Genomic DNA, 16,024 nt, shown 5'->3' on the forward strand with positions numbered 1-16,024 from the left:
CCATCATCAGTTATTTTGCTCCCCAAATAGCAAAACTCCTTTACTACTTTAAGTGTCTCATTTCCTAATCTAATACCCTCAACATCACCTGACTTAATTCGACTACATTCCATTATCCTCGTTTTGCTTTTGTTGATGTTCATCTTATATCCTCCCTTCAAGACACCATCCATTCCGTTCAACTGCTCTTCCAAGTCCTTTGTTGTCTCTGACAGAATTACAATGTCATCGGTGAACCTCAAAGCTTTATTTCTTCTCCATGGATTTTAATACCTACTCCGAATTTTTCTTTTGTTTCCTTTACTGCTTGCTCAATATATAGATTGAATAACATCGGGGAGAGGCTACAACCCTGTCTTACTCCCTTCCCAACCACTGCTTGCCTTTCATGTCCCTCGACTCTTATAACTGCCATCTGGTTTCTGTACAAATTGTAAATAGCCTTTCGCTCCCTGTATTTTACCCCTACCACCTTTAGAATTTGAAAGAGAGTATTCCAGTCAACATTGTCAAAAGCTTTCTCTAAGTCTACAAATGCTAGAAACATAGGTTTGCCTTTCCTTAATCTTTCTTCTAAGATAAGTCGTAAGGTTAGTATTGCCTCACGTGTTCCAACATTTCTACGGAATCCAAACTGATCTTCCCCGAGGTCGGCTTCTACTAGTTTTTCCATTCGTCTGTAAAGAATTCGTGTTAGTATTTTGCAGCTGTGGCTTATTAAACTGATTGTTCGGTAATTCTCACGTCTGTCAACACCTGATTTCTTTGGGATTGAAATTGTTATATTCTTCTTGAAGTCTGAGGGTATTTCACCTGTCTCATACATCTTGCTCACCAGATGGTTGAGTTTTGTCAGGACTGGCTCTACCAAGGCTGTCAGTAGTTCCAATGGAATGTTGTCTACTCCGGGGGCCTTGTTTCGACTCAGGTCTTTCAGTGCTCTGTCAAACTCTTCACGCAGTATCGTATCTCCCATTTCATCTTCATCTACATCCTCTTCCATTTCCATAATATTGTCCTCAAGTACATTGCCCTTGTATACACCCTCTATATACTCCTTCCACCTTTCTGCTTTCCCTTCTTTGCTTAGAACTGTGTTTCCATCTGAGCTCAAATGGCTCTGAGCACTATGGGACTCAACTGCTGAGGTCATTAGTCCCGTAGAACTTAGAACTAGTTAAACCTAACTAACCTAAGGACATCACACACATCCATGCCCGAGGCAGGATTCGAACCTGCGACCGTAGCGGTCTCGCGGTTCCAGACTGCAGCGCCTTTAACCGCACGGCCACTTCGGCCGGCCATCTGAGCTCATGATGTTTATACAAGTGGTTCTCTTATCTCCAAAGGTCTGTTTAATTTTCCTGTAGGCAGTATCTATCTTACCCCTAGTGAGATAAGCCTCTACATCTTTACATTTATCCTCTAGCCATCCCTGCCTAGCCATTTTGCACTTCCTGTCGATCTCATTTTTGAGACGTTTGTATTCCTTTTTGCCTGCTTCATTTACTGCATTTTTATATTTTCTCCTTTCATCAATTAAATTCAATATTTCTTCTGTTACCCAAGGATTTCTACTAGCCCTCGTCTTTTTACCTACTTGATCCTCTGATGCCTTCACTACTTCATCCCTCGAAGCTACCCATTCTTCTTCTACTGTATTTCTTTCCCCCATTCCTGTCAATTGTTCCCTTATCCTCTCCCTAAAACTCTGTACAACCTCTGGTTCTTTCAGTTTATCCAGGTCCCATCTCCTTAAATTCCCACCTTTTTGCAGTTTCTTCAGTTTTAATCTACAGGTCATAACCAATAGATTGTGGTCAGAGTCCACATCTGGCCCTGGAAATGTCTTACAATTTAAAACCTGGTTCCTAAATCTCTGTCTTACCACTATATAATCTATCTGATACCTTTTAGAATCTCCAGGGTTCTTCCATGTATACAACCTTCTATCATGATTCTTAAACCAAGTGTTAGCTATGATTAAGTTGTGCTCTGTGCAAAATTCTACCAGGCGGCTTCCTCTTTCATTTCTTAGCCCCAATCCATATTCACCTACTACGTTTCCTTCTCTCCCCTTTCCTACACTCGAATTCCAGTCACCCATGACTATTAAATTTTCGTCTCCCTTCACTACCTGAATAATTTCTTTTATTTCATCATACATTTCTTCAATTTCTTCGTCATCTGCAGAGCTAGTTGGCATATAAACTTGTACTACTGTAGTAGGTGTGGGCTTCGTATCTATCTTGGCCACAATAATGCGTTCACTAAGCTGTTTGTAGTAGCTTACCCGCGTTCCTATTTTCCTATTCATTATTAAACCTACTCCTGCATTACCCCTATTTGACTTTGTGTTTATAACCCTGTAGTCACCTGACCAGAAGTCTTGTTCCTCCTGCCACCGAACTTCACTAATTCCCACTATATCTGACTTTAACCTATCCATTTCCCTTTTCAAATTTTCTAACCTACCTGCCCGATTAAGGGACTTGACATTCCACGCTCCGATCCGTAGAACGCCAGTTTTCTTTCTCTTGATAACGACATCCTCTTGAGTAGTCCCCGCCCAGAGATCCGAATGGGGGACTATTTTACCTCCGGAATATTTTACCCAAGAGGACGCCATCATCATTTAATCATACAGTAAAGCTGCATGCCCTCGGGAAAAATTACGGCCGTAGTTTCCCCTTGCTTTCAGCCGTTCGCAGTACCAGCACAGCAAGGCCATTTTGGTTATTGTTACAAGGCCAGATCAGTCAATCATCCAGACTGTTGCCCTTGCAACTACTGAAAAGGCTGCTGCCCCTCTTCAGGAACCACACGTTTGTCTGGCCTCTCAACAGATACCCCTCCGTTGTGGTTGTACCTACGGTACGGCTATCTGTATCGCTGAGGCACACAAGCCTCCCCACCAATGGCAAGGTCCATGGTTCATGGGGGTGGTCAACAGCCATGTTGACTGTTATTTATTAGTTTATGTTTTTCTAGATATTTTGTAACCCTGATTTTCATTAATTCCTCAAGTATTTTGGAGAAGGCTGGGAGGAGAGATATAGGTCAGTAATTTTCTATTTTATGTCTGTCACCATTTTTCTATTGAGGTATCACTTTGGAGATTTCAAGTTTGTCCGGAAATATCCCTTCACTAAGGGACAAGTTTGCTATGTGCACTATAAGTTTGACAACACATGGAGCAATTTTCTTAATTATTGATACAGGTACATCATCCAACCCAGAGGACATTTTGGATTTCAAGCATTTAATGACTTTTAGAACTTCATGCTCATCTGTTGGCATTGCCATTGGAGTTGTTTCTGTTGGTTGTTGCTTAAATTTACTACTTAAAGTAAGGGGAATATTTACAAAATAATTGTTTACATAGTTTGCCATGGCATCTTTTTCTATGGGAACAAAAGTACAATAGGTAATGAACTAAATTTGTTTACCTAATAGGTGTATAATTGGAAAAAGGCAAAATTATCATTATTGTTTTATGAGAGCAATTTAATGTGCAAGGGGATTCCCAAAGTTAGGCCATAAAGTTTCTAGGAAATGTAACTTTCTAATTGGAATAATTAACAAACGAAAGAGCTATTTTAATTAAGTGTGCATTTTTGGAAACACACAAATCAGGGCTACCAAAATATTTCACTGGATTTTGGGAAGATTGGTTCAAATGGCTCTGAGCACTATGGGACTCAACATCTTAGGTCATAAGTCCCCTAGAACTTAGAGCTACTTAAACCTAACTAACCTAAGGACATCACACACACCCATGCCCGAGGCAGGATTCGAACCTGCGACCGTAGCCGCCCCGCGGTTCCGGACTGCAGCGCCAGAACCGCACGGCCACTGCGGCCGGCGATTTTGGGAAGAAGTATATTTTAAAATACAAACATTTTGAAACATGAAAATTTTGAATATCAGTACAAATTACTTCTGGGATATTACATTTATGGAAAAAGTAAAATGTTTGTTCAAAAGTTTAGAATAAGGTCTCTGAAATAGCTATATTGATCTTGAAATGAATAATTTTTAACAGTAAGGGCTTTTGAAATGCACGTGGTCTAAAGGTACCTTAAACTATGAATATTTCTTCAAATAAAATGTGTCGTTGAGATGTATACTATTGTCATCAGTAAATGGCAAATTATATATTCAATAATGAATTTTTATAAACTGCTACATGAACAAGAAAATAGTTTTTTATGTATCTATAATAGATGTACCATTAATGAAAAGAGATCAGAAAAGGAAAAATAATTATATTGGCATCCGAGTGGTATAAGAACAAGTACCACAATCCCACCTTGCTTTGTTACAAACTCTTCTTCTTTTATGTCCCCTAGCCTTTCTGTAATACTGCCTTCAACTTCGTGTCCCTTGTATAGTCCTTCTATATATCCCTGTCAGATTTCAGCTTTGTCTGCTTTGCTTAGTGCTACCTTGCCACTTGAACTCTTGATATACATAGAGCTGCATTTCTTTTCAACATATGCCTTTACTGTGATGCAGATTAAAGTTAAAATTCCATTTATACAAATGGTTTATGATGAATCAATGGATAAATGTTGCTGTGGGTAGCATCTAACAACTGCTATACCTGTCCCCAAAGGTTGCATGCTTCTACAGCCTTCCATTTGTCTTCTAGACATTAATGCTCAAAGATTTGGCAATTTTCATCAGTGTCAGTTTTTAATCGTCTATGTTCCTTTTAATCTACTTCATTTTTACATTTTATCTTTCCATCAATTAAATTCAGTATCTTCTGTGTTATCCCAGGATACCTACTACGGCTTGTTTTTTTATCTGTTTGATCCTCTGCTGCCTTCACTATTTTTCTCTCAGTTACCTATTTGTGTTTTGTTGTGTTCCTTTCCCCTGTTTCAATCACCTGTTTCAGTCAGTTGTTGCCTAATGCTCCCTCTGAAGTTGTCAACAGCCCCTGGTTCTTCCAGGTGCCATATCCTTAATTTCCTACCATTTTTGCAGTTTCTTAGCTTTAATTTGCAGTTCATAACCAATAAATTATGGTCAGAGTCCAGATCTATCCCTGGGAATATCTGACTGATTAAAATCTCTTTCTTGCCATTATATAATCAATCTGAAACCTTCCAGTGTCTCTTTGAGACACACAAACTGTGTACATGATTCTTAAAGCAAATGTTAGTGATTAAATTATGCTCTGTGCAAAATTCTACCAGGCAGCTTACTCTTTCATTTCTTTCTCCCAGTCCATGTTTTCCTATTATTTTTCCTTTTCTTCCTTTTCCAACTATTACATATCAGCCTCCTGACACAGTAAAATTTTCGCCTCTCTTAGCTGCTGGAATAATTTCTTTTACGTCAACATCACACTCTTCTAACCTCTTCATCATCTATGGAGCTACTTGGTATATAAAGCTGTATTACTGAAATGGGTGTTGGTTGCATTGCTGCCTTGACTATGATAATGTGTTCATTATGCTGTTTGTGACTGCTTATCTGTGTCCCTATTTCCCTATTCATCATTGGACCTACTCCTGCATTACTGCTATTTGACTTCATATTTATAACCTTACTGCCACCACATTCCACTAACTCCCATTATATTTAACTTCAAGCTATCCATTTTCCTTTTTAAAGTCCCTAACCTATCTATTTGATTAAGAGATGCAACAATACATGCTTCCGCCCATAGAATTCCAGTTTTATTTTTCCTGATAACAATGTCCTCCTCTGTAGTTCTCATTTGGAAATTCAAATGGGTGACCTCTGGAATATTTTATCCAAGAAGGTGCCATCATCATTTAATCATACGGTAGAGGTGTATGCCCTCGAGAAAAATAAGGGTTGAAGTTTCCCACAGTTTCTGCGGTTTGCAGTACCAGCATAACAAGACCATGAAGGTCTATGTTACAAGGCCAGATCACTCAATCATCCAGACCAGTAGCCATCAAACATTTTTGTTTACAAGCCAGTACTGACACTATAGGGCAACACCTCAGGCCACATTGTATATTGGAAGGTGTGTATGGGGGGGGGGGGGGCATTGTGACCACTCAAAGAGGGATTCAGTTTTCACCGAACTGTGGTTATTGATAGAAGCTTACAATTTAAACATTTTGAATTTATATGTTGTAAGGTATGACACTCAATATTTTAAGTGAAAAATTAGACAATATAATGGAACTACATGCATTTTTCTGAAGGCTTGCATAGTGACCAATTTTCCATATCTAAGCAGATACTGTGGCCAGTGCCATAACAACAGGATCCTATGTTTGCTGTTCTGACTTCTGAGCACATTTTCTAGGCATCTTCAAGCACTACTGTCTGAAAGAATACCAAACAATAGCAGCACACTGTTTTGAATCCGACTTTTGTATTAGGCTAACTGAACTGAACAGAGATGGTTTTAAAAATACAATTTTATTGATTCAAAATTGTCACAAAACAATTGAATGGTGGATGATAGCTCTGCATATGAAAAAAGGATGAAAAGTAAGTCTGGTGTGTAATATGTTGCATATTAATTAATAACAGTAATTGCAATATCCTTAATTTGATATTACCTGCAACAAACATGTACCACAGTTGAAGATGACTGTCTGTATAATGCACATTCACAGATCAATTTAACTTCCGTTTGAGATTTATACCACAGCAGCTGATCCATGCTATTTGCTCATGCTAATGAGTTGTCAGCATTGGAAGACAAACAATGAAAAATACTCCCCTCTCATTTCTATTACTACTGCAGTGACAATGCTACATACCACTGTGCCACTGACATAAGCTTAAGGCCGAATTCATGAACACAAATTAAAATTAAGCACGTCTTAAAATATTACTGACTGTAATAATTTTCATTTGTTATTAAACAAGAAAAATACACTCTTTAGAAGCTATTAATTTTAGTTGACGTTTTTGGATTCTGCTATTAGTTGCTAGAAGCATATTATTATTATTATAAAATACAACGGAGAAATGCAGGCCACACAAACACTTGATTTGGGCCACATTGATGACTTCTGATCCAGACTCTTGCCCCTGCAACTTCGAAAAGGCTGTTGCCCATCTTCAGAAGCCATAAGTTAGTTTGGCCTCTCAAGTATCCCAAAATTGTAGTTGAACCTACGATAAATTGATTTGTATCATTGTGGTACATAAGCCACCCCAACTGCCAATGCCCATGGTTTCTGGAGGAGGGAGGGTGGGGATAAGATTAATAAGGAATCTAAAATTTTGTGGCATTGAAGGCCTTCCCCATGTAGGGAGTCATATCTTAACAACAACATGCAGAGAATCACATTAACAAATGATACCAGAGGAATAAAGCTATTTTTTTTAGTGGGGAGTCATTAAATATGGTATAGTTGGTTCATTCCTGTTCTTGACCTATATAAATGATTCACTAAATACATTAGGTACTCATAAAAAACTGAAAAGGTAACAAAGAAGTGGTCAAACACATTCATACCAAACACAGACAAGAGAATAGTGAAACGGACATAAATGGTTCACAGTAAACAGTGTAGCATAACAGTCTGAAGCAATGCAGCTAAGGTCAACAATGTATTTATTCTACAGGAGTAAGAACACAGGAGTAAGAATACCGCTTTGTGCAGACAAGAGAACATCTTGCAAAAGCCTCTTCAGGTGTTTTTGTGATTCTTGCACTCACAAGTTAATTTGTTGACTCCATAATGTTACAACTGCCTAATATCATGTAGGGCCCCCGTGAGCACTCAGAAGTGTTGCAACATGACGTGGCATGGACACGACCAATGTCTGAAGTAGTGCTAGAGGGAACTGACACCATGAATCTTGCAGGGTTGTCCTTAAATCTGTAAGAGTACAACCGGGTGGGAATCTCTTCTGAACAGCACGCTGAAAGGCATCCCACATATGCTCAATAATGTTCATGCCTGGGGAGTTTGGTGGCCAGTGGAAGTGTTTAAACTCAGAAGAGTGTTCCTGGAGCCACTCTGTAGCATCTGGATGTGTGGAGTGTTGCATTGTCCTGCTGGAAGTGCCCAAGTCTGTCAGAATGCACAATGGACATGAATGGATGCAGGTGATCAGACAGGATGCTTACGTACATGTCACCTGTCAGAGTTGTATCTAGATGTAACAGGGGTCCCATATTACTCCAACTGCACATGCACCACACCACAACAGTGCTTCCAGCAGCTAGAACAGTCCCCTGCTGACATGCAGGGTTCATGCATTCATGAGATTGTCTCCATATCTATACACGTCTATTTGCTCAATAAAATTTGAAACAAGACTCGTCCAACCAGGCAACATGCTTCCAGTCATCAACAGTCCAATGTCGATGTTGACAGGCCCAGCTCTGAAAGCCCATATCGATGATGTTTCATTGAATGGTTTGCTCGCTGACACTTGTTGATGGCCCATCACTGAAATCTGCAGCAATTTGTGGAAGGGTTGCACTTCTGTCATGTTGAACAATTCTCTTCAGTCATGTTTGGTACCATTCTTTCAGGATATTTTTCCAGCCACAGTGATAACATAGATTTGATGTTTTACCGGATTCCTGATATTCACGGTACACTCATGAAACGGTTGTATGGGAAAATCCCCACTTCATCGCTATCTTGGAGATGCTGTGTCCCGTCGCTCATGCGCTGACTATAACAGAACTTTCAAACTCACTTAAATCTTGATAACTTGCCATTGTAGCAGCAGTAACCAATCTAACAACTGTACCAAATGACTGTTGTCTTATATAGGCATTTCCAACCGCAGCACCAAATTCTGCCTGTTTACATATCTCTGTATTTGAATATGCATGCCTACACCAGTTTCTTTGGTGCTTCAGTGTTGATCCTCCATTTGTGCCTAGCTTTCAGAGTGGAGTCTTATATTGTGGTTTGTGGTGCAAAAGTCTTTAACAAGTTGCTAATAGGCGCAAGGTAGGAAGAGGAAATCCCCAAATTTTTAAAAAAATGTATGAAAGTACTTTATTAGCTACTACTTTCATGATTATCACAATATTAGAACCCAGAGATGTAAATTACAGTTAAAACTGCAGTTGATACTAAATAAGCATTAATTTTCACAGTACACAGACAGCTAATAGTGTTTTTTGAAATCAATAAGGTTACATAAATATGAGGTTCATTCAAATGAAACCTGGTCAGTGCATCTACCTTTGCTTTACACATCAGGTGGTACCACGTAACTGTGGGTATGGTGGCACCATCTATTGGCAGAGAGACTGACACGTGCACATTGTTTGATGTTGCATAGCACCAGTATGGTTTCACGCCATAGAGAATGTGGTCACACAAGTTATCATCCACTACCAAAAATGCAGGCAAGTAAGCAGGAACAATGAGGAGCGATTCGATTTTTGGCAGCAGAGAGTGTTGGAGGCTGTGAAATGTATCGACGGATAAAGGCTGGGTACGGTGAGTACAGTCTGAGTGTTGTGGAATGGCACAAATGATTCCTTGAGGGGGTGAGTCACTGGAAGACAATGCTCATTCTGGACAAGCTCATCATGTCACACACTGGAAATGGTTGTGGAAGTGAATGCTTTAGTCTTGGACAACCGCAGAATCACCATAGACGAGATCCATCAGTTACTGGGTATTAGCTTGGGCACTGTCCACACTATAATGCATCAACATTTGAACGTTCAAAAAGTCTGTGTGCAGTGGGTTCCCCACCAACTGATTGCTGTCTTCGAGTCATCTGCAACATTATCATGAGGAGGAATACAGCTATCTGTCATGTATTGTCACAGGTGACAAAACATGGTGTCACCATTTTGAACCAGAAAGCAAGTGTCAGAGCAAGCAGTGGAAACATGTGACTTCACCACCTCCAAATAAATCAAAGGCTTTGGATGCCAGTTCTGATGCTTTGGATGCCAGTTCTGATAAGGTCATGATATCCTCCTTTTTTGACCATGAGAGCCCACTGCTTGTCGAGTTTCCATCAGTGCCAAGCGTTATCAAGCCACCTTACAGAACCTTAGATGAGCCATCAAATTGAAACACCAAGGCATGTTATCCAATGGCGTTATCCTCCTGCATGATAATGCCCGCCCACACACAGCCAATAAGGTGAAGATGATATTGCAGTAATTTCAGGGGGAAATGCTGGAACATCCATCACACAGTCCCAGCCTTTCACTGTGTGACTTTCATATGTTTGGACCTCTAAAACAAGCTATTCGCAGACATCGATTCACAACAGATGACAAAGTGTGTGACTGGGTCCAGGCCTGGATCTGACAGCAGCCTACTAGCTTCTTCAAGGATGGAATCGACCAGCTCGTATCACAATGGGACTAATGTGCCAACAGTTTTGGTGACTATTTTTGAGTATGTGTAAAGTGTATAACTACATTTTTGAGTTAATAAAATTGTTACCTTTACTTTACATTAGTGGCCAAGTTTCATTTAAAGGGCCCTTATACTTAGTATGAAGGAAAGATAAACAACAGCTTAATACTGTAAGAGGAGGATGACTGTGTTTTTCAGAGTCACTGGTTTCTTACTAATACATACAAAAAACAATTATTGAGAAGTAATTCCCAGAACTGACAAAGTGTGTACGTGAGCACTTACAGAAGAAGTGCATAATTCTTACTACTAGTGGTCAACATATAACTTGGTGTGTTCTACATCCCTGTGGGCTCTCCTCCATGGTAGGATTTATAAAATATGAAGTTTGCATGAATAAATAAATAAATAAAATGAATAACTTTAGATATGTTATAATTATGTCAAAATGTATAAATATGTAATCTGGTTTTTGGAGTAACAAAAATTGTGTTGGGAAAAGAATGTAAATGCTGATAAAAATGGTATAGTCATTGTCTGTTTCCAGAAGATTTCTTTGGGAACACATTAGCAATAGTAACTTTTATTTGAATTTTTTGCTGTATCTCACTGTACGCCCTGTTATCTAATTATCATGTCTGGTTTGTTAATTCATTTTTTGGATGATTCTCACATGTACTAAATAGAATGAAAAGGTATATGAAAACTATCAGTGGGATGATTTTTGCAAGTACTGAAAAAACAGTTCAAATACAAATTTATCATTATAAAGGTGTTCATTCTCCCATTTTCATGGCCATTTTTTTCCATAACATTATTATGTGAAATTAAAAAAACAAAGACAGCTGTGTTACATAACCCTAAATACAAATAAATCAATGGCTTCTTGTAATTTTCTTAGAGTGTGTGTCATTGTGCCAATAGCCTTGCCACAGTGGTAACACTGGTTCCTGTCAGATCACTGAAGTTAAGCACTGTTGGGCTTGGCTCACACCTGGATGGGTCACTGTCCAGGTCTGCCAAGTTCTCTTGGTAAGCATGGTGCACTCAGTCCTCGTAAGGCCAATTGAGGAGCTACTTGATTGAGAAGTAGCAGCACCTGTCATGAAAACTGACAACGGTCAGGAGAGCGATGTGCTGACCACATGTCCCTCCGCACGCGCATCCTGTGATGCTTGAGGGTTGAGGATGATACGGCAGCTGATCAGTACCACTTGGCCTTCAAAGAGCTATTTGGACAGTTTTGTGTGTGTGTGTGTGTGTGTGTGTGTGTGTGTGTGTGTGTGTGTGTTCATGAACAAGCTAAAACTGATTCTTATTTGAAAGTCAGACTTCATATTTGTTTTTGTTTTCTGTTGTGCTCCTCATGAAATATGTACCATTTTTTAATTGCAAATTAGAAAGCTTCAAATCCTCCTTTTAAAATACAGATTATAACATTCTTAATCATCAGTGTGAATTGTAGAATGTCTGTGGAAGGTTCTACTAGTGCTGGAGCGACAAATAATAGAAGGCCTCAAGACTCAGCCAAGGGAGTGGCAAAAGTTGGATCGTCAGCTGCAGGAATGGAGCTATGAGCGTGTGACACAAGTCTGGAATGATGAACGTGAGCAGCAGTTACAGTGGAACCTCCGAAATCTGCCTCCAGTTGTCAGCCTACGTGAAACACGAACAAATGAGTTGATGGAAGTTATTGCTCAGCAGAGGCTTGGAGTAATGTGTGATGGTGAATTTTTTCCTAAACTTGGCGTTCGGCAGCAGGTGAGGATATGTACATTATTGTACTATATTCTTAGGAAATCACGTTAGAAATAAAATGACTGCAAACGTGGTTACATTACTACCACAAGGCCTCAATACTTTTGAAATAACATTAACATCAAATGCCTTGTGAAAATGAATAAGTGTTTCATTTAAGTTTTAGTACTGATTTAATTCTTGAATAGAGAAATATTATCCTCTGAAAACAATGCAATGTTTAAAGTAATTACCTGAAAAAATAAGTAGATACTCAGCCTTATCTAATCAATGTATTCAAGAATATAGTTTTATTAATAACTAAGTCTTGTTTTTGATCCCTTTGCATTTGTGTGCAAAATTTATTCATTTAATTTACAGTTTTCACTAGACTTGTCTCTGTGCTTGCAAAAGAATATACACAGAACTTTGTATTTCAGAAAGGCAAACAAAAACTGTGGTTTGCATATCTATCATCTAATCACAAAGTTATTCACTATGGCGACTGCATAGATGAGAATCGTCCAGAGTGTCCATGTAAAATATCAGTGTCAGATATCAGAGATTTAGTTACGGGACTGAAATGTCCCCATATAAAAAACGCAAAGTAAGTTTCTGACTTGTGGTAATCTATTGCTTCTATTATCCAAAATGTTTCAAATCTTAGATTGTCTTATGGCACTCATTTTCAAAATCTATTTTAGAAGAATTTATACTTTACAACTAGTTCTTTAATTTTCGTATGATTTTTGTTACTCATTTTACTAATAATGAAATTGTAATTCATCTGCATAGTGAATTTGCTTAATTTAGGGTTATCACAGCATTCATTTAACCAATGATGGAGATAATTTACACTCTACTCTTCAATTGGTTACAAAATAAGACTTGTGTACAACATCTAAACCACCTACCTATAAATAATTGATGGATGACGAATGTATAGTATGGATGACAAATGCATAGTGTGCTCAATAAGTTTAAGAACTGATTTTCTACAGACATGCTAACCATAAGAACATTTAGAATTCACAGAAATTAGACAGATGCACCTAATGGAGATGAATACAAGTTAATACCATATTACTGCAGGTATAATAAGAAAAAGAGGGAACGATTGTTCATTCCATGTGATCACTGCATTGAACAGTTCTTTCAGCACTGTATTTCAGTAATAGAATTGAAACATACAAGAGAGCAAGTCTGACAGTCATGACCCCAAACAGGAGATGTTTTAAACTTCATTATGCAGTTAGAGGAGGTGATAATGGCAGAAATAACTGGGATGTGATTGTATGGGGTTATTTCAATATTGATTTTAACACTAATAGTTCTGATAGAGGGCACCGTGAGTTACTGATGTTCAGCTTTGGTTTGATCCAACAGTAATATTCAAGACAAGAATATAAGGAGGCAATGCAACTGTCATTTATAATTTATTTTTAAACGGTACTGTCTTTCGTGAAATACATGTGATCCTCATAATTTTTTGTTTGATCATTAGGATCAAAAGGCAACAATAAAGTATCCCCATTAATCACATTTTCTATGAAGGAAAAAGTATAATTTCATGGAAGTTTAAATTCTGACCTATTTACACTATTCAGAAAGAATTTACAGTGTGAAAAATGCGGGTAGTTTACCAAGGGCACAAAGCAGATAAGAAATATAACTCTTTTCTAAAAATATTCTTACAGCATTATGAATCCAGTTTTACTTGACAACAGGTTAGGGAAAGTGGAAGAGGAAGCCAAGAAAAAGCGTAGCTCACATCTGTGATCAACATATCTTGTGCCACAACAAGAGGGGGAAAGAGAACTTTACTTAATGCAGAGGATTAGCTGTTATTTATCAAGACTTGAAACTAAACTACAAGCAGTACTGCAAAATTCTTTATTATACCATAAATAAGGCAAAAGCGATACACTATGTACAAAAGATTGAAGATTTAAAGAACAAGACAAGGAGAATTTGGAGCATTATTAGGTGGGAAACAATAAATTTGGTAAGCCAAATAACTTTCAACTGTCAACAGTGAGATAGATTATACGAAATTCAAATCATTGGCTACTAAATTCAGTTATTTTATGATCTCATGTACTCAATAATAGTAGAACTAAACATGAAAAATTATGCTAAAATTTCGTTTTTAGGACATCCACAATGGAGAGGTGTGATTAATAGAATGATGTGCTTCAGTTGCAATAATGATTCATTCAAGCCACAACCAGTTAAATCACATGTTAAAATCCCATCATCTAGTGTGAAAAAATTATTGTATTAGGTCATGCATAACACACGGTCAGGCCACTTGGTCCAAAGGTTCCAAGTCACTGCACCTTGAGTGGGAACTGCCCGTTGTCGAGCAGCTGTATGCCACAGACTCCAACATGGACTGTGTGGAGGGCCACACTGGAGATGCCTGCACCACTCCATGCATCTAGACCTCCAACATGGTCCTCCACTCTTTGTTAGCATCCATGGTGAGCAGGTGCTCAACAGCAAACTGTTTTCACCCAAGATGCAGTGACTTCTAGCCTTTGCACTGACTAAACCATCGTGTTATGCATGACCAAGTACAATAATATTTTATACACCTGAAGAAGGGATATTTTTCTTTTCTTTTTTTGAGTTATCAATCTTCTGATTGCTTTGATGCAACCTGCCATAAATTCCTCTCTTGTGCCAACCTCTTCATTGCAGAGTAGCATTTGCAACATAGTTCCTTTCTGGATGTATTCCAATCTCCATCTTCCTCTACAGTTTTGTTTTTATGCTCTACAGCTCTCTCTAGTACCATGGAAGTTATTCCCTGATGTCCTACCATCCTGTCTCTTCTTCTTGTCAGTGTTTTCTGTATATTCCTTTCCTCACCAATTCTGCAGAGAACCTCCTCATTTTAACAGCCAAAAACGGTTGTGGATTTAATCAATCGTTATTACAACTGAAATGGGTGTTATTCTATTAGAAATTATCCTGCTGGCGTTTACTGTAATCTTGTCAAGGCCCTTGGTTATAAACATCAAACAAGAGCACTAGGGAAACTACAGTGGTAGGGATGGTATGGCATGAAAAATCTTCTTTTTGCATGAATTGAGTATTGTCCTAACAACAAAAAATAAATGGTTACATTAGCAAGTTATATGATATATGCTGATGACAGAAGTACATTGACAAACAACCCAGACACAACCACACCAGACACAGACAGGAGAATAATGGAGCAGGCTTACAGCTGTTTCACAAGTAACATCTTAACTGTTGATCTTTTTTTTTTTAAAAAAAAAAAGAAGAAAAAAGAAAAAAACATACTATGCAATTCCACAAACATAAAAATTACTCACAGTACCGAAGTAGATACAAATAGGCATACACTGACTGAGGCACAATGTCTAAAGTTCTTGGGCATCCAGTTGGTAATGATCTGATATGGCTCATTGAGTGGATAAGTATAACTAAAAAAACTCCGTTCTGGCTGCTTTGGACTTGAAATCTCATTATCTTGACCTATAGATAAGACTGCTAGCATATTTTTACTGTATATTGCACTATGGCATTGACTTCTAAGGCAATGAAGATAACGTGAAAGAAAATATGTATTTTACAGAAACATGCAATAAGAACATAGTATAAAGTTGACATCTGAATATCTTGGAGAAGCCTCTTTGGGGACCTTCAGGGATTCCTGAGAGAAATTGGAATGAACTTAACATTTCATAACAACAATACTAGATGCAAAAGTTAATTTTCACATGGACTATGTATCCCTGTCTAGAGATCAGAATAGGATTTTATGCTGTTATGGAAAAGTGTACTACAGGCTGCCAGCAGATGTCAGGCACAAAACTGAAAATTCCCAAATATTCAAATCACAGTAAAAAAAAAAAACTTCAGTAGTAACTACATATACAATTTAATAGAGTTTTTGGACTAAACAATGACAATTTCAGCATAATTCCAGTACCTATATTTATTTATTTTTA

General features: G+C 38.2%; 1 protein-coding gene across 2 annotated transcripts in view; it reads left to right on the top strand.

The window, feature by feature from the left end:
- The window catches only part of LOC126195361 (engulfment and cell motility protein 2-like), a 66,128-nt gene that overhangs the window by 11,445 nt on the left and 38,659 nt on the right, over window positions 1–16,024 (top strand). The window contains exons 2-3 of one of the 2 annotated variants that reach the window (XM_049933939.1): window positions 11,784–12,065; window positions 12,467–12,648. In XM_049933939.1, coding sequence (XP_049789896.1) covers window positions 11,784–12,065; window positions 12,467–12,648 — 464 coding nt within the window. The remainder of the gene's footprint in view (window positions 1–11,783; window positions 12,066–12,466; window positions 12,649–16,024) is intronic. The other variant, XM_049933940.1, reaches the window with a different exon arrangement.

Source organism: Schistocerca nitens, chromosome 7 (genome assembly GCF_023898315.1).
Source record: "Schistocerca nitens isolate TAMUIC-IGC-003100 chromosome 7, iqSchNite1.1, whole genome shotgun sequence".
Lineage (NCBI taxonomy): Eukaryota > Metazoa > Arthropoda > Insecta > Orthoptera > Acrididae > Schistocerca > Schistocerca nitens.